The sequence below is a fragment of the Eublepharis macularius genome, chromosome 8, assembly GCF_028583425.1.
Source record: "Eublepharis macularius isolate TG4126 chromosome 8, MPM_Emac_v1.0, whole genome shotgun sequence".
NCBI lineage: Eukaryota > Metazoa > Chordata > Lepidosauria > Squamata > Eublepharidae > Eublepharis > Eublepharis macularius.
Window position 1 is genome coordinate 88849878 of NC_072797.1, and position 13371 is coordinate 88863248.

A 13371-nucleotide genomic window follows, 5' to 3' on the forward strand; every position below is an offset into this window, starting at 1 on the left:
TGGGAATAATAACTCTGTGTATTATCTATTTGCTGTATGTATTATCCTACTGTTACCACTTAGATTATCTCAAGCTGTAAAAAAAAAAAAGTGGGATTCCCCCAGATCTCACTAAGCCTACAGAAAGCTTGTAAAAAAAGGAGTTTCCTGCTTTGCTAGTTTTTACTATGCTCAAACCAAAAATCTGGAAGATTCTACTATGATTCTGCTTTTGTTGAAATGTAGTGGAATGTCCTAATGCAAGATATTTGGAATTCTGGGCTGAATCCACACGCCCTCGGAGCATCCCAGTATTGCGCTAAATGTTCGCTAAACACCTCTAAGTATAGCATCTTTCTAGTGCGATTTCTGAATCACGCTAGAAAGACACTATACTTCTGTGTGTTTAGCAAACATTTAGCGCAACAGTGGGATGCGCCAAGGGCATGTGGATTTGCGCCCCTGGACTGAAATGCTCCTGTTAAAAAGTTCAACAAAAATTTGTTTTGTTGAATTTATTATATACACTCAAATCAAAGTTACATTAATTTCAGCAAGAGGAAATAAAACTCAGTCTCTAGTTGCCTCTTATTCCTGTTAGAAATCTTGCATTCCTTGTTTCTCAATGTGCACTCCCAGGGACTATTTTCTGGCAAAGCACTGTTATACAAATGCTGTCAGCACATATTATAAATTGATGCTTACGTTTTTCTGAAGTGAAAGGCTATCAAGTTCTAGATGGTATTTAAATGTCACTGGTCACGGAGAAAGAAAAGATAATTACAATTTCCTTTGGAAATTCTGCAAAGTGGGAACTACAGGCTTAATAATAAAAGCTTAGTATCTGCATTGTTCATCATTCAAAATATTGTATAAGCAAGCACTAATTCTCTTCTCAACACACTAAATTTGGAACAGGTTGTACCTTAAGCACTCATAAATATCAATATCAATAGATGGAAAGGTGTAGCATATGCTGTAGCATCGTGGTTAAGAGGTTGTGCTGCGAATCAGTATTCTGCTGGTTTGAATCCCACACCTGCCATGAACTCAGCAGGTGGCCTTGGGTAAGCCACTACTCTCAGCCCCAGCTTCCCAGCTGTATTGTGGGGATAATAATAACACTGACTTTGTTCACCATTCTGAGTGGGGCACTAACCTGTCTAGAAGAGCAGTATATAAGAGCAGTTAGTATTATTATTAATATACACAGTATATGCAAGTCATAGTTTCAAACTGCCAAAATTGTGTTAGAGATGTGTTTAAAAGGCCTTGCCCAATCCAGTGATGTAAGGGATACATAATAGCATCTAAATAACTTGGAAGAACAGACTCAGTGTACAAATGCTCCATGGCAGCATTCAGATGTCACACCAAGCCATTGCTAGGCCTGAGTATACATAAACCTGGGTTCTTTCCAGATTTGTGCATGGGCCTCACTCATTCCCTTGTGCATGAAGAGGAATGGGGTATAAATCAAGCACAGCAACAAGACAGGCTCATGCACATTTATTATTAACATCACCTTGGTGTGATGTGTGAATGCTGCCCATGTATTCAAACTCATGTGTACAGTAACATTGTGCAGTCCCCAGTTCTTGGCTCCTCAGCCTGTTGACACAGGCAAGGGCATTTGGGCAGCAGCTGTATGTGGTACAAATGTGTAAATCAGCCCTGGAAAAGAGCTGAGTACATGTTTCATTCTCTTTTATTCAAACCAACAGAAATTTAAAGAATTTTACTTCTTTTTGATTGCTTCTTGGCAGAATAAGGATACTTTACATTTTATCCCTTTTCAGTACTGTCTCAATGAATAATAATTATGGCTGTTTCCACGTGGGAGTGGGGAAATGCTCACCTGCTGTGGCAGCAACAGTGAGTGAAAGCAGGTGGAACGGCATCTGCACACCCTGTCCTCATGCCACTCACTGTTGTCCCTGTCCACCCCACCCACCCAGCCTGCAGCCATACTACAGGCAGCATTCCCCATTCCCCATTGTGGGGAAATATGGGAATCACTCAGATTGTGTCTGGATTGAGTATGATGTTGTATGGATGCTCCTAAATTTCGCAGGGGCTTCCCACTCTTCACCAGTGGGGGAAGCCCCTGGTGAACCCCATGTACTAACAGTTTATGGTTGTCATCTTCTTTTTGAAATCTCATAACCATTCACTACTTGTCTCATAACTATTTACTACATATAATAAAATGGAGTAAGCAAACTAAGAACTTCAAAATGCAGCAATTATCAATATAGATAATTTATTGGATGAAAAATGGCAACACAAAACAAAATCATTTAAAAGTACAATGTACATTTACACAAAGGTATGACAAACAGATTTACTAAAATTTAAATTATAGTTAATGACATCTGCACAAAACACTCATATACCAAAAATACTGATTTGGAGTTATTAACACAAATAAAAGTGCATTATTTTTTAAAATACTGCAGCTTTTAAAACTGAACTCTTGCTTCTCTTAAAATTTCCTGTGCTCTTGCTTCTCTTAAAGTTCTATTATATTTTTCAAAACTGTTGCTCTGTTTTATCAGAAAAACCCTTGCCCTGGCAGAGTTTTCAGAGCTGCCAGCTTTTCAGTCAGTATCTATAGCTAACAGTACCTTGAAGTGCAGACTCCTTTCTGTGGAAAGCTTTGCCTGCTCTTTCTACACATCAAAGTAATGTGAAAAGCATATGAGCAACCCAGGTCAAAGTTGCTAACCTAAATATTATTCTTAACTATTTCCAAAATAGCAGACCCTGCTTCCTTGCTATATTCCAAGACAGCCGGGAGTGTTTATAAAGCAGCTTGGGATGTGTCAGGGGAGGTAGCTTATGATTCAAGGCTATGTTCCATGCTAATTTATTGGGAGCATGGATGTTTTTAATTCACTTCTGTCACCATGGCACCCAACAGCAAATTGTTTTCTTAAACTCTCCTGAGCTTAAAAAGTTGTTGGGCACAGGAGGAATCCGTGGCTGCTGTGACAAAAATCAACGAACCTGCCCCCCATCTGTGCATAGATCTGGTGTATGCATGCAGGGCTCTGAACTCTTTCTGACCATTATTTCAACTACAAGCTGGCATGGGGAGAAAGAAGTTTCTGAGCAGCACAGTAAACAAGTTAACTGTAAGCAATCACCTTTTCTCCTAGGATACAATTACAGAAAAACTGCCATTAACCAAGTCCAGGTGGCAGCTACCCCCAGTGACTGTAACACTAAATAGAAAGCAAAAAAGAAAGGTCTTTCTCAGAAGTGGTTCTCAACAGCATAGGGATCTATGTGCCACACTGGCTGTTTTGATAGTGACACCTTGTGGAGCCTGCGTGCATAGTGATCAGCACAGTCTTGTGTGTCATTTGGGTGTCAAATAAACCATTTTTTACAGATGTATGCCTCTATCTGGAAAGCAGTTTACTTGGGATTTTTACCATACTCCAATAGATATAGTACATTTATATGAATGGACATTATACATGTAATGATGCCCACTGCTTGGTCTTTTTAAAAAATACAATATGCCATACATACCTTAAAATGCCAACTTTTCTGTGTTTTTCTTATAAGCAATCTTTTGAAATGGTAGTTTTATTCATGATGTTTGCAACCATCAGATGATAGCCCAGTCACTTGAAGCTTCCACTGCATATTAACTACCACCGATACCAGTTGTTTGTGTTGGTATTCTGCTAATGAGGTTTTCCAGTTTGTTTTGGCAAAATTAATTGTTGGGGTTTTCCTGTGATGTACAAATCCAGTTCTCAGATTTGGAGACTAAATGTCACTTTTGTAGTATAGCAAGGAACAGACTCTGAAAATAGAAAATATAAATATAATACTTTAGTTATCAATTATTGAATCACAGCTTTTGTTGCTAAAAATATTTAGGCATGCTGGAAACAACTCCTGAGACAAAATCCTGCAAACACTTTCTATTCATAATACAACCAGAATTTATGCACTATTTTACAGGATTAAGGCATTTACAATAGCTTTTATGGAATGTCCTCCCAGAGGAAGCTGGGAGAGTCCCCACTCTCCCGGCCTTCCACAAACAATGCAAAACTGAATTATTCAAAAGGGCTTTTTACACAGATAGGATGGCTGTATTGTAAACAGATGATCTCAAAGAGATGTTTCACTAATGAGTTAGGGACCATAGACTTCACCACTATGTTGTTATATGTACTCCTATGTACCACCTATTGCTTTAAGTATGACCCTACTGGGTAGTTGTAGGTTGTCTAATGTTAATCATAGAATTGCTTATGCTGTTTCAGCATTTCTTCAACTTCGTGTTGGATTTTTGCTAATGTTATGTCTTTGTAAACTTGCATTTATTTATTTTATGGCATTGTTTATTGAAATATCCTTGATATTGACTGTTCTAATCTTGTTCTATGTAATCTGCCTTGAGTCTCAGTGAGAAAGGTGAATTATAAATGACATAAATATGGCATGTATCTACCCATCTGTGGCCTTTGAAGAGCAAGACTTTCCCACTTTGCCTTCCTGCTGCAACCCCACTGCGCCCTCCAGAGTTTTGTTCAGGAAGGAAATAGAACATCGGGAACAGCACAGGGGGCAAAGTGAGAATCTATAGTGGGAGAAGGAAGTGGCATAAATCACTACCACCACTCTTGCAAATGCCATTCCACCTGAGGAATTGTGTGGCTGGATATGTGCAATCATTTTTATATTATTCCTAAAATAAATACATAGGTAATAATGGTCACTGAACTAAACAGAAGCTCTTTCTGGGCATCTAGTAAAATATTATGGAGTCAGAATCCAGATGGGAAGGAAGAAGGCAAACACCACACCAGGGACTTAGGCAAAGTTAGACAGTTCAGAAAGTAGCAACAAAATAAAAGTCAATGTAGACAAGTGTAAAATGGCTACAGAGAAAAGAAGAGCCTTAATGAGAAATAGAAGGGATGAGTCACTATGCAGTTAAACATGCAATAAATATTTGGGAACTGCACTATATATAAAAATCCACATGACAAAAAGGCCCAGCCATTTTAAGCACAATTTCCATACAACAGATTTACTGTACATAGCACTGGTTTGACTTTAGCTGAGTATGCAGATGTTCACGTTGCGTCAGTCCTTGGCAAGTAAATCCCTAAGTTCTCCACAGCAATCACACGGGTGCTTTGGTTGAAGTAACTTTTATTAGAGATCTATCAGGTTCAAGGTGCTCAGACAGTAGAATTGGCAGAAGTGACGTGTTAAGGGAAAGCATGGTTAGATATAGAGTAAGGTCCCACCCCCAGGTTAGAAGCCCGTTGAAATTCTGGCACAATCGCCAGAAACAAAAAATATCACAGTTTAGACTGCATCTACAGAGTGAGCATGAAATCATCCCTGTTCCCAGGAGAAGCCTAGTTTGTGTTAGGTGCAGCAGGTCTCAAGGCTGCTTGCTTGAAAAGCAAAAGTATTCTGCTTCTGCGGGAGAGTGTTCCACTTCAAAGCAGAGATAACACACAGAACTTCCCAACAACAGGCACTGAAAGGAACTCAGAATTCTCCATAGTGTCAGAGGATTAATAGGCAACACACAACATACCCATGGCATGTATAGCAGACAGGCATATATGACACGTTGATAAGATACAAAAACATTAACAACAAGGCTACATTTCAGAAGACAACCCAAAGCTTTAGAAAGAGGTCCAGGGCTGGCCCAAGGACTTTTGGCATACTATGTCATGATCACTGCTCCCCCCTCTCTCCTCCCCAACCCCAGTGAGGCACAGTGAGGAGCTAATGCCTATCCTACTTGCCCCCTCATTCCCCCCAACAATGCAGTATCAAGATAAGAAAAGGCAGCACCTTTCCTCCTCCATCCCCCACCATCCTCACCCTCAAGCACAGCAGAGAAGCAACACACCAAGGGGAAAAGGAAAGGAGCTGAGGCTATTTCTGCCCTCGACAGAGCAAAGGGATAAGGAAAAGAACAGGATTCCCATGGCCACCCACTGGATCTGAGGGGTGCCTCCTAGACTGTCACTTGCTGTGGCAGACCCAGATGCTGTGAGTAGGCAGAGGTGGTGACAGGGCTGGTTGGTGCCCCTCAACCTCTAGCGCCTTAGGCAATAGTAGACAGGACAGTCCTGCATAGGTCAGTTGCATTTAGGTGGCACCTGTCTGACTCATTTTGCCTCTTGCAACTCTATGATAGCATCAATAATATGTTGCTATGTGGCTACTATGATGTTCTGCACTTGCCCACTCATCATGATCCAGAAGCAGAGTGTCATTTAGCAAAATAGTGAGACGTTATTCAGTCATAAGGACTATTTCCTCCTGCTAGAGTAGCTGATCTTTCATCTTCCTTCAGCTTCCAGCACCAGTCCCCCAGCAACATCTATCCCATCTCCCCTGGGCCACAAAGGCTTTTCATTAAAAAACAAACAAACAATTGAATATAATTAGTGATAACATTTTAACAATAAGTGTATCAGGTTCTCTGAATTCTCAGCTTTCATGCTTTCTCCCTATTATCTCCACAGTGAAAGGGCTAGTGACTTGCTTTAAAAAATGAAAGCTGGAATTTAGAGGAGATGGTGTACATTTAGAGGAGGTGATATCTGAATGTACTCCTAATATTGTGAATAAAAGACTTCAGGTTTTTTCCTTTAAAATATTATCATACGAAGTGCACTGAAATGATTGTTTTAGTGAAACTTGATTGTTAACTAACAATGTGCATAATTCAACTCAAAGAACACTATACGCAGATACTTCAATAGCCAGAATGAATACTTTTTACTTCAATTCAGTCTCTAAGAGGTCTTTCTATTCTTAAATTCCCTTCCTTGGACAAGAGGCAGAAGTCTATAAAGGGTCACATATGATTGCTCCTTGAAGCCCTGACATTTCCAAATATATACATAACCTTTTGGACCTTTTCCCCTAAATGATCTGCCTCAGACCATCTTCCTGTAATCCAGCTGTTAACTCCTTTTTTATAGCTCCCAGCTGGAGTAATTATTTACTCTCAAGCAGTGAGTTTGCTGTTTGCCCTCAAAATGGCAATGATTTGTTGATAGTCATGGTGCTGCTTGGCCACATGACAATTAATCAAGATTTAAAATTTTCAGCTTTTCTACAGTTTTTATAAAAATCAGCAAGCACACAGATATCCCTAAATAAAAAAAAAACTTATCACTTGAGTAAGTTGTTAATGTGAGTTTGAGAGTGAAAGAAAGCCAGTCTGAAATCAAATATTTGTTCTATTCGTTTTTTAAAATGTACACTTCTGAAATGTCACTTGTGAATAATGGTTCATGGGAGTAATTTGATTGTTACAGTCAAGGGTTTAGATCAGTATGGTATCTCCCTGCTGCTACTTCATGATCACACAGTCTCATCTTCCTTAGTTATCTTAAGGCAGAAATTCTATGCATACCTAGTTTGGAATAAGTGAAATCAATGGGATTTATTTTTGACTACATGTGGATATGATTAGGCAGCATAAGGTGCAGCAGCCTATTTTCCTTTATCACAAACAGCCAATTATCTAGTAAATCCAAGAATCAGCTAAGGGGAAAACAACAGTTCTGAAAGGTGTCAGGATAGCCAATTGCTTCTATTTACTTAATACAAATACAGTTTTGTACCACTAAGAGCACAGAAGACTCCAAGGCTTGTTTAAAATACTAAAGGGAGAAGTCTTCTCATGGTGTGTGAAGCCCTTGGTACTGAACAACTTTCTGTGCCTATGTCCCTAGAAGAATGGAAAATAGGAAAAAAAACTTCTAGCTAGGATGCACAATGATGAGAAATACTGCATATATTGAATTTTCTACCTGAAATGCTACTGCTGAAAGCACAGAGCCTAATTAGTTTTTTTTAAAAAAAAAATTTATTGGATTAGAAATCACTATAATATCCATTACAATCAATTTCCTTTAAATATTCCAGTTCTAACCCCCTCCCTTTCGCCCCCCCCTTTTGTTGACTTCCAACAGTTTTCCAACCCCTTATCCATTTTTCCCCCCTACTCATTTCAAACTTATTTTATTCTATTAAGCATATACTTTCATTCTCTTCTAAGCTTCTCTGTTATAACACAGTGCTATCTCTATTCCCTTTCCCACTTAACATATCAACTAAGTATTACATTCCTGGCATATATTCTTTAATAATAAAAATCATTTGTCTAATTTTTGTACTCTATATTCTATTTTATTAATTCTAGTCTCGTCAATATGGGACAAACAATTTGTCCCTTATTCTACATAACTTTAAGTACTTCTATAAACATTGTATACATTCAATATAAGTCAATCAATTTAACTTGTACTCTATATGTTGCTCTTTACTTCCTTCTATCTTATATTCATTCTATTTTGATTATATAATTTCTCCATTATACAGTTGTCTGCCGGAAATAATCTATCATTTTGACCCATACTTTACATATTTCTAGGTACTTCTGTAAACTCAATATGCATTCGGCATAAGTCGATCAATTTAACTTATATTCTGTATGCTACTGTATATTTCTTTCCGCCTTTCTTATGTTCATTCTATTTTAGTTATATAATTTCTCCATTATACAATTATCTGCCAGAAATGAAATTAGTTAGTTTCTATCCTTATAATTCTTATAATAACACCTCTATTACTTAATACTATATATAGTAGTCAAATAAAATAGTTGCTTAGAATTTCTCATTTAACTTTCCTCCCCCCGGTAAAGTCACTTCCCTCTTCTTTTGTTGTATTTCAGTAATTTTCAAACTGCCACAGTTCTCCTCCCACCTCCCATTTTTTCACCAAATATTGCTTCAACTTTTCCCAATCCATGTTGAACTGTCCTGGATCAAGGTCTCTCAGTTTCCTTGTCATTTTATCCATTTCCGCCATGTACAGCAATTTGTGAATCCAGTCCTCGATAGCTGGCACTTCTTGTACTTTCCACTTTTGTGCATAAAAAAGTCTAGCCGCTGCTGTCATGTAAAATAACAATGTCCTGTATTGTGCTGGAATATCTTCCATTCCCAAGTTCAGTAGCAGGAGTTCTGGGTTCTTATTAACTTGAAATTGTAAAATCTCACTTATCACTCTTATTATTTCCCCCCAGTACTGCCTAGCTACCTCACAGGTCCACCACATGTGGTACAAAGATCCTTCATGCTTTTTACATTTCCAGCATTTATTAGACATGTTCAAATTCCCTAACGCAATTTTCTTTGGTGTCAAATACCAACGATAAATCATTTTGTAGACGTTCTCTTTAATATTAGTGCATGTCGTGATCTTCAACGTATTTTTCCACAAGTATTCCCACGCCTCCATTGTTATTTCTTTATTAAAGTTTATAGCCCACTTCACCATTTGCACTTTAACTGTCTCATCTTCTGTGTACCATTTTAACAACACTTTATAAGTCGTAGAGATTTCCTTTTTATCCTCTTGTAGAATTACCTCCTCTAATTCCGAATTCTCCATTCTTACCCCTCCTTTCGCACAGTCCGAGTTATAAAGATCTCTAATCTGTCTATATTGAAACCAATTGTAACTTGGAGACAACTCATCTTGCGTCTTTATTCTTAGTTTAGAAAATTCTATTCGTGTTATCTCTTTGTACGTTAAGCACTGTTGTTCATTATCGACAGTTCTCGGATCTATTACTTCGTAAGGAACCACCCAGGAGGGAATTCCTTCCTGTAGGTAATCTCTATACTTCTTCCAAATTGTGAAGAGGCTTCTCCGAATGTAATGGTGTAAAAACATAGAATCTGCTTTTACTTTGTCATACCACAGATATGCATGCCATCCAAATATTTTTTTATATCCCTCTAAGGCCAGTAATTTGCGGTTTTTCAGCGTCATCCAGTCTTTCAACCACACCAAACAGATTGCATCGTAGTAAAGTCTTAGATTGGGCAGTTGCATTCCACCTCTCTCTTTTGCGTCCTGTAATACTTTCATTTTCACTCGAGGCTTCTTGCCTGCCCAAACAAAGTCCGATATTTTCCTCTGCCATTTTTCAAACTGCTTAGAGTCCCGAATAATTGGTATTGTTTGTAACAAAAACATCACTCTTGGCAGCACATTCATCTTGACTACTGCAATTCTTCCCAACCATGACAAATTCAATCTATTCCATTTAATCAAATCTTGCTCTATCTGAGTCCACAATTTCTCATAATTATTCTTGAATAGATCTATATTCTTTGCAGTCAGTTCAATTCCCAAATATTTCACCTTACTTGTTACTTCACAGTCTGTTATTTCCGTTAGTAACTGTTGTTTTTGTTTGGTCATATTTTTACATAATATCTTTGACTTCTTTTTGTTTACATAGAATCCTACTAGATCTCCAAATTCCTTAATTTTCTCTATTACCTTTGGCATGTTCTCAATTGGATCTTCCACAATTAACATTATGTCATCCGCAAATGCTCTGACCTTGTAGGAAAAGTCTTTTATTTTTATTCCACGGATTGCATTATCTTCTCGAATCTGTATCATCAATATTTCCAAGACCAAAATAAACAACAGTGGAGACAACGGGCAACCTTGTCTTGTACCTTTACCTATAGTCAGTTTCTTAGTCACCTCGTCATTCACCACAATTGCTGCACTCTGGTCTCTGTAGATTTCTTTCACTGCTCTTATGAATCTTTCCCCCATTTGTAGCTGTTCCATAGTGGTAAACATAAAATCCCAGTTCAAATTATCAAATGCTTTTTCAGCGTCCACAAAGAAGAAACCAACCTCCTTGTCGCAACGCTTATCATAGTATTCAATAGCATTTATAACTGTCCTTAAATTGTCTTTGATTTGTCTGTTTGGTAAAAAACCAGCTTGTTCCTCCTCAATAACTTCGGATAGCCATCCCTTTACTCTTTCCACCAGTATCTTCACAAAAATTTTATAGTCATTATTAAGTAACGAAATAGGTCTATAATTTTTAACGTTAGTCAAATCTTGTCCTTCTTTGGGGATAAATGATATGTTAGCTTCACTCCAAGTATCTGGAATCCTTTGATCCCTCAAAACACCATTGATCACTTCTTTTAGGAATGGCACCAGTTCATTGACCATTACCTTGTAAAATTTGGCTGTAAGTCCATCAGGTCCTGGCGCCTTTCCCAGATTTGTTGACTGTATTGCCTTCCTTATCTCTTCCTCCGTTACTTCACTATTCAGTTTATCTCTCCATCCTTCCGAAATTACTGGGAGCTTCATTTTCCCCAAATACATCACTATTGAGTCTTTATTCACTTCTTTTTTGTTGTACAGTTTAGCATAAAATTTGTAAAAGGCTCTACTAATAGCCGTCTGTTCCAGATATACTTTATTATCCTCACATATTTTATTTATTGTCTTCTTCTCCTTTCTCTTCTTCAATTGCCACGCCAGATATTTCCCAGGTTTATTTGCACCTTCAAACGACTTTTGGTTCATTCTCTTAAGATTCCATTCCAGTTCTTTATTATTCATTGCCATCAACTGCTCTTGAAGGATTTTAATGTCCTGGTATATTTTCTTTTTCAATGGTCTTTTCTTTAATTGTATTTCTTTGGCTTTTATTTTCTCCATAATCTCCTGTCTCTTCTCCTCTCTTTTTTTCCTGGCTCTTCCATTTAAGTCCATTAGTATGCCTCTAATTACTGCCTTATAGGTATCCCATACCTTATTCGTTGGTACTTCTCTATTCATGTTGTATTGTATGAAGAACTTAGTTTCCCTTCTCAACATCTCCATATTTTCTCCCTCTTGTAACAAGTCCTCATTTATTCTCCATCCTTTCCTTTTAGTTCTTTTTCCAAACTTCCACATAATTGAATTATGATCTGAGCCTACCATGGGCATTATTTCCACATCCTTAGTCCAAAGTGTTAAGTCTTTTGAGGCCCAGATCATGTCAATTCGTGATAACGTAGAATGTCTCGCAGAGAAAAACGTATATTGTCTACCTTTGGGATTCTGTCTTCTCCATACATCTTCCAAAGTTTCCTGTTGCATTAATGCAAAAAAAGTCTTTGGTAGTAATCCTCTTTTCTTTTGTACAGTTGCTGATTTTTTATCCAGTTCCAAATTTGTAACTCCATTGAAGTCTCCTGCAAGAATTATCTGGTCATAAGAAAGTTCGTCTAATTGCTTCCTCAAATCCTCAAAAAAGCTTTCTTTTGCTCCGTTAGGTGCATAAATTCCAATCACCAACACTCTCTTTAAATTCCATGTACATTCCACTGCTAAAAATCTGGCTTCCACATCTCTCATCACTAGTTTTGGCTGTAGCTCCTCTTTTATATACAATACCACTCCCCTTTTTTCTTTTTTGAGGCCGCTACAAAATCATTGCCCAATTTGTTCAATTTAAGATATTTTACATCCTGCTTTCTAATATGAGTCTCTTGCAAACACACAATATCACATTTTTGTTTTAATAGCCAGTGGAAAATACTTTTTCTCTTATTCGGTGAATTGAGTCCATTTACATTCCAAGATAAAACTTTACACTCCATATTCATAACCTTGTTGTTGGTAAGTCCTTTTCATTGTCCCTCAAAAACTTTTCCATTTCTAGTTCAGATCTGATGCGCTTTTTCACTCCTCCGAATTCAAAGGACATTCCTTCCGGTAATTCCCATCTGTACCTTATTTTCATGTCCTTCAGAATCTGGACTAGAGCTTTGTATTTTTTCCGATCTAGCAACACCGATCTGGGTAGCTCCTTCATAATAATAACCGTCTTGCCATCAACCTCCAATGGTTCTTGAAATTGTTTACTCACAATCATTTCTCTTATATTTCTAGTCGTAAATTGCACAATCACGTCTCTTGGTAATTTCCTCTGGGTCGCAAATCTTGAATTTATTCGATACACCACATCTAGGATAGCCACAGTTTCCTCCTCCTCCTTTCCCAGGTATTCAGCTAACACCTTGGTAATTTGTTCTTGGGCCGTCTTTCCTTCTACCTCCAGCAAGCCGCGAAACCTTAGCTGCTTCTCCATATGCTTGCTCTCTGCAACTGCCATTCTTCCCCTCATCACCCTCATCTCTGTTCGTTGCGTGTCTGCAAGGTTCTCCACCGCATTTTCCACTACAGTGACTCTTTGCTGTGTCGCCTGCAGGTCATTTTGTATTGTTTCCATTCCCTTCTTCACTTCTGCCAGTTCATTCTTTACTGTCTCTTTAACCTCTTTCACCAGCTCAGGTTTCATATCCTTGAGTTCTTTAATCGCTTCTGAAAGTTTTTTATCCAAGTTCTCTATAGCCGTTTGCCACTCTTTTTTCGACATCGTGGGGCTTGCTTTACCTCGCTCCCACGAGTCCGCTCGCTTCCTTAACTCTGTGGCGCTTGGCTTAGTGTCCTTTTATTTTAAATGTCCCGGTCTTTTTGCAAAAAAGT

The 13371-nt window shown here is 38.1% G+C and overlaps 1 protein-coding gene across 1 annotated transcript in view; it reads right to left on the reverse strand.

Moving 5' to 3' along the window:
• Window positions 1–3618: 3618 nt before the first annotated feature.
• The window catches only part of LRRC2 (leucine rich repeat containing 2), a 141308-nt gene continuing 131555 nt past the window's right edge, over window positions 3619–13371 (reverse strand). The window contains exon 9 of the mRNA XM_054986922.1: window positions 3619–3799. Coding sequence (XP_054842897.1) covers window positions 3750–3799 — 50 coding nt within the window. The 3' untranslated portion in view covers window positions 3619–3749. The remainder of the gene's footprint in view (window positions 3800–13371) is intronic.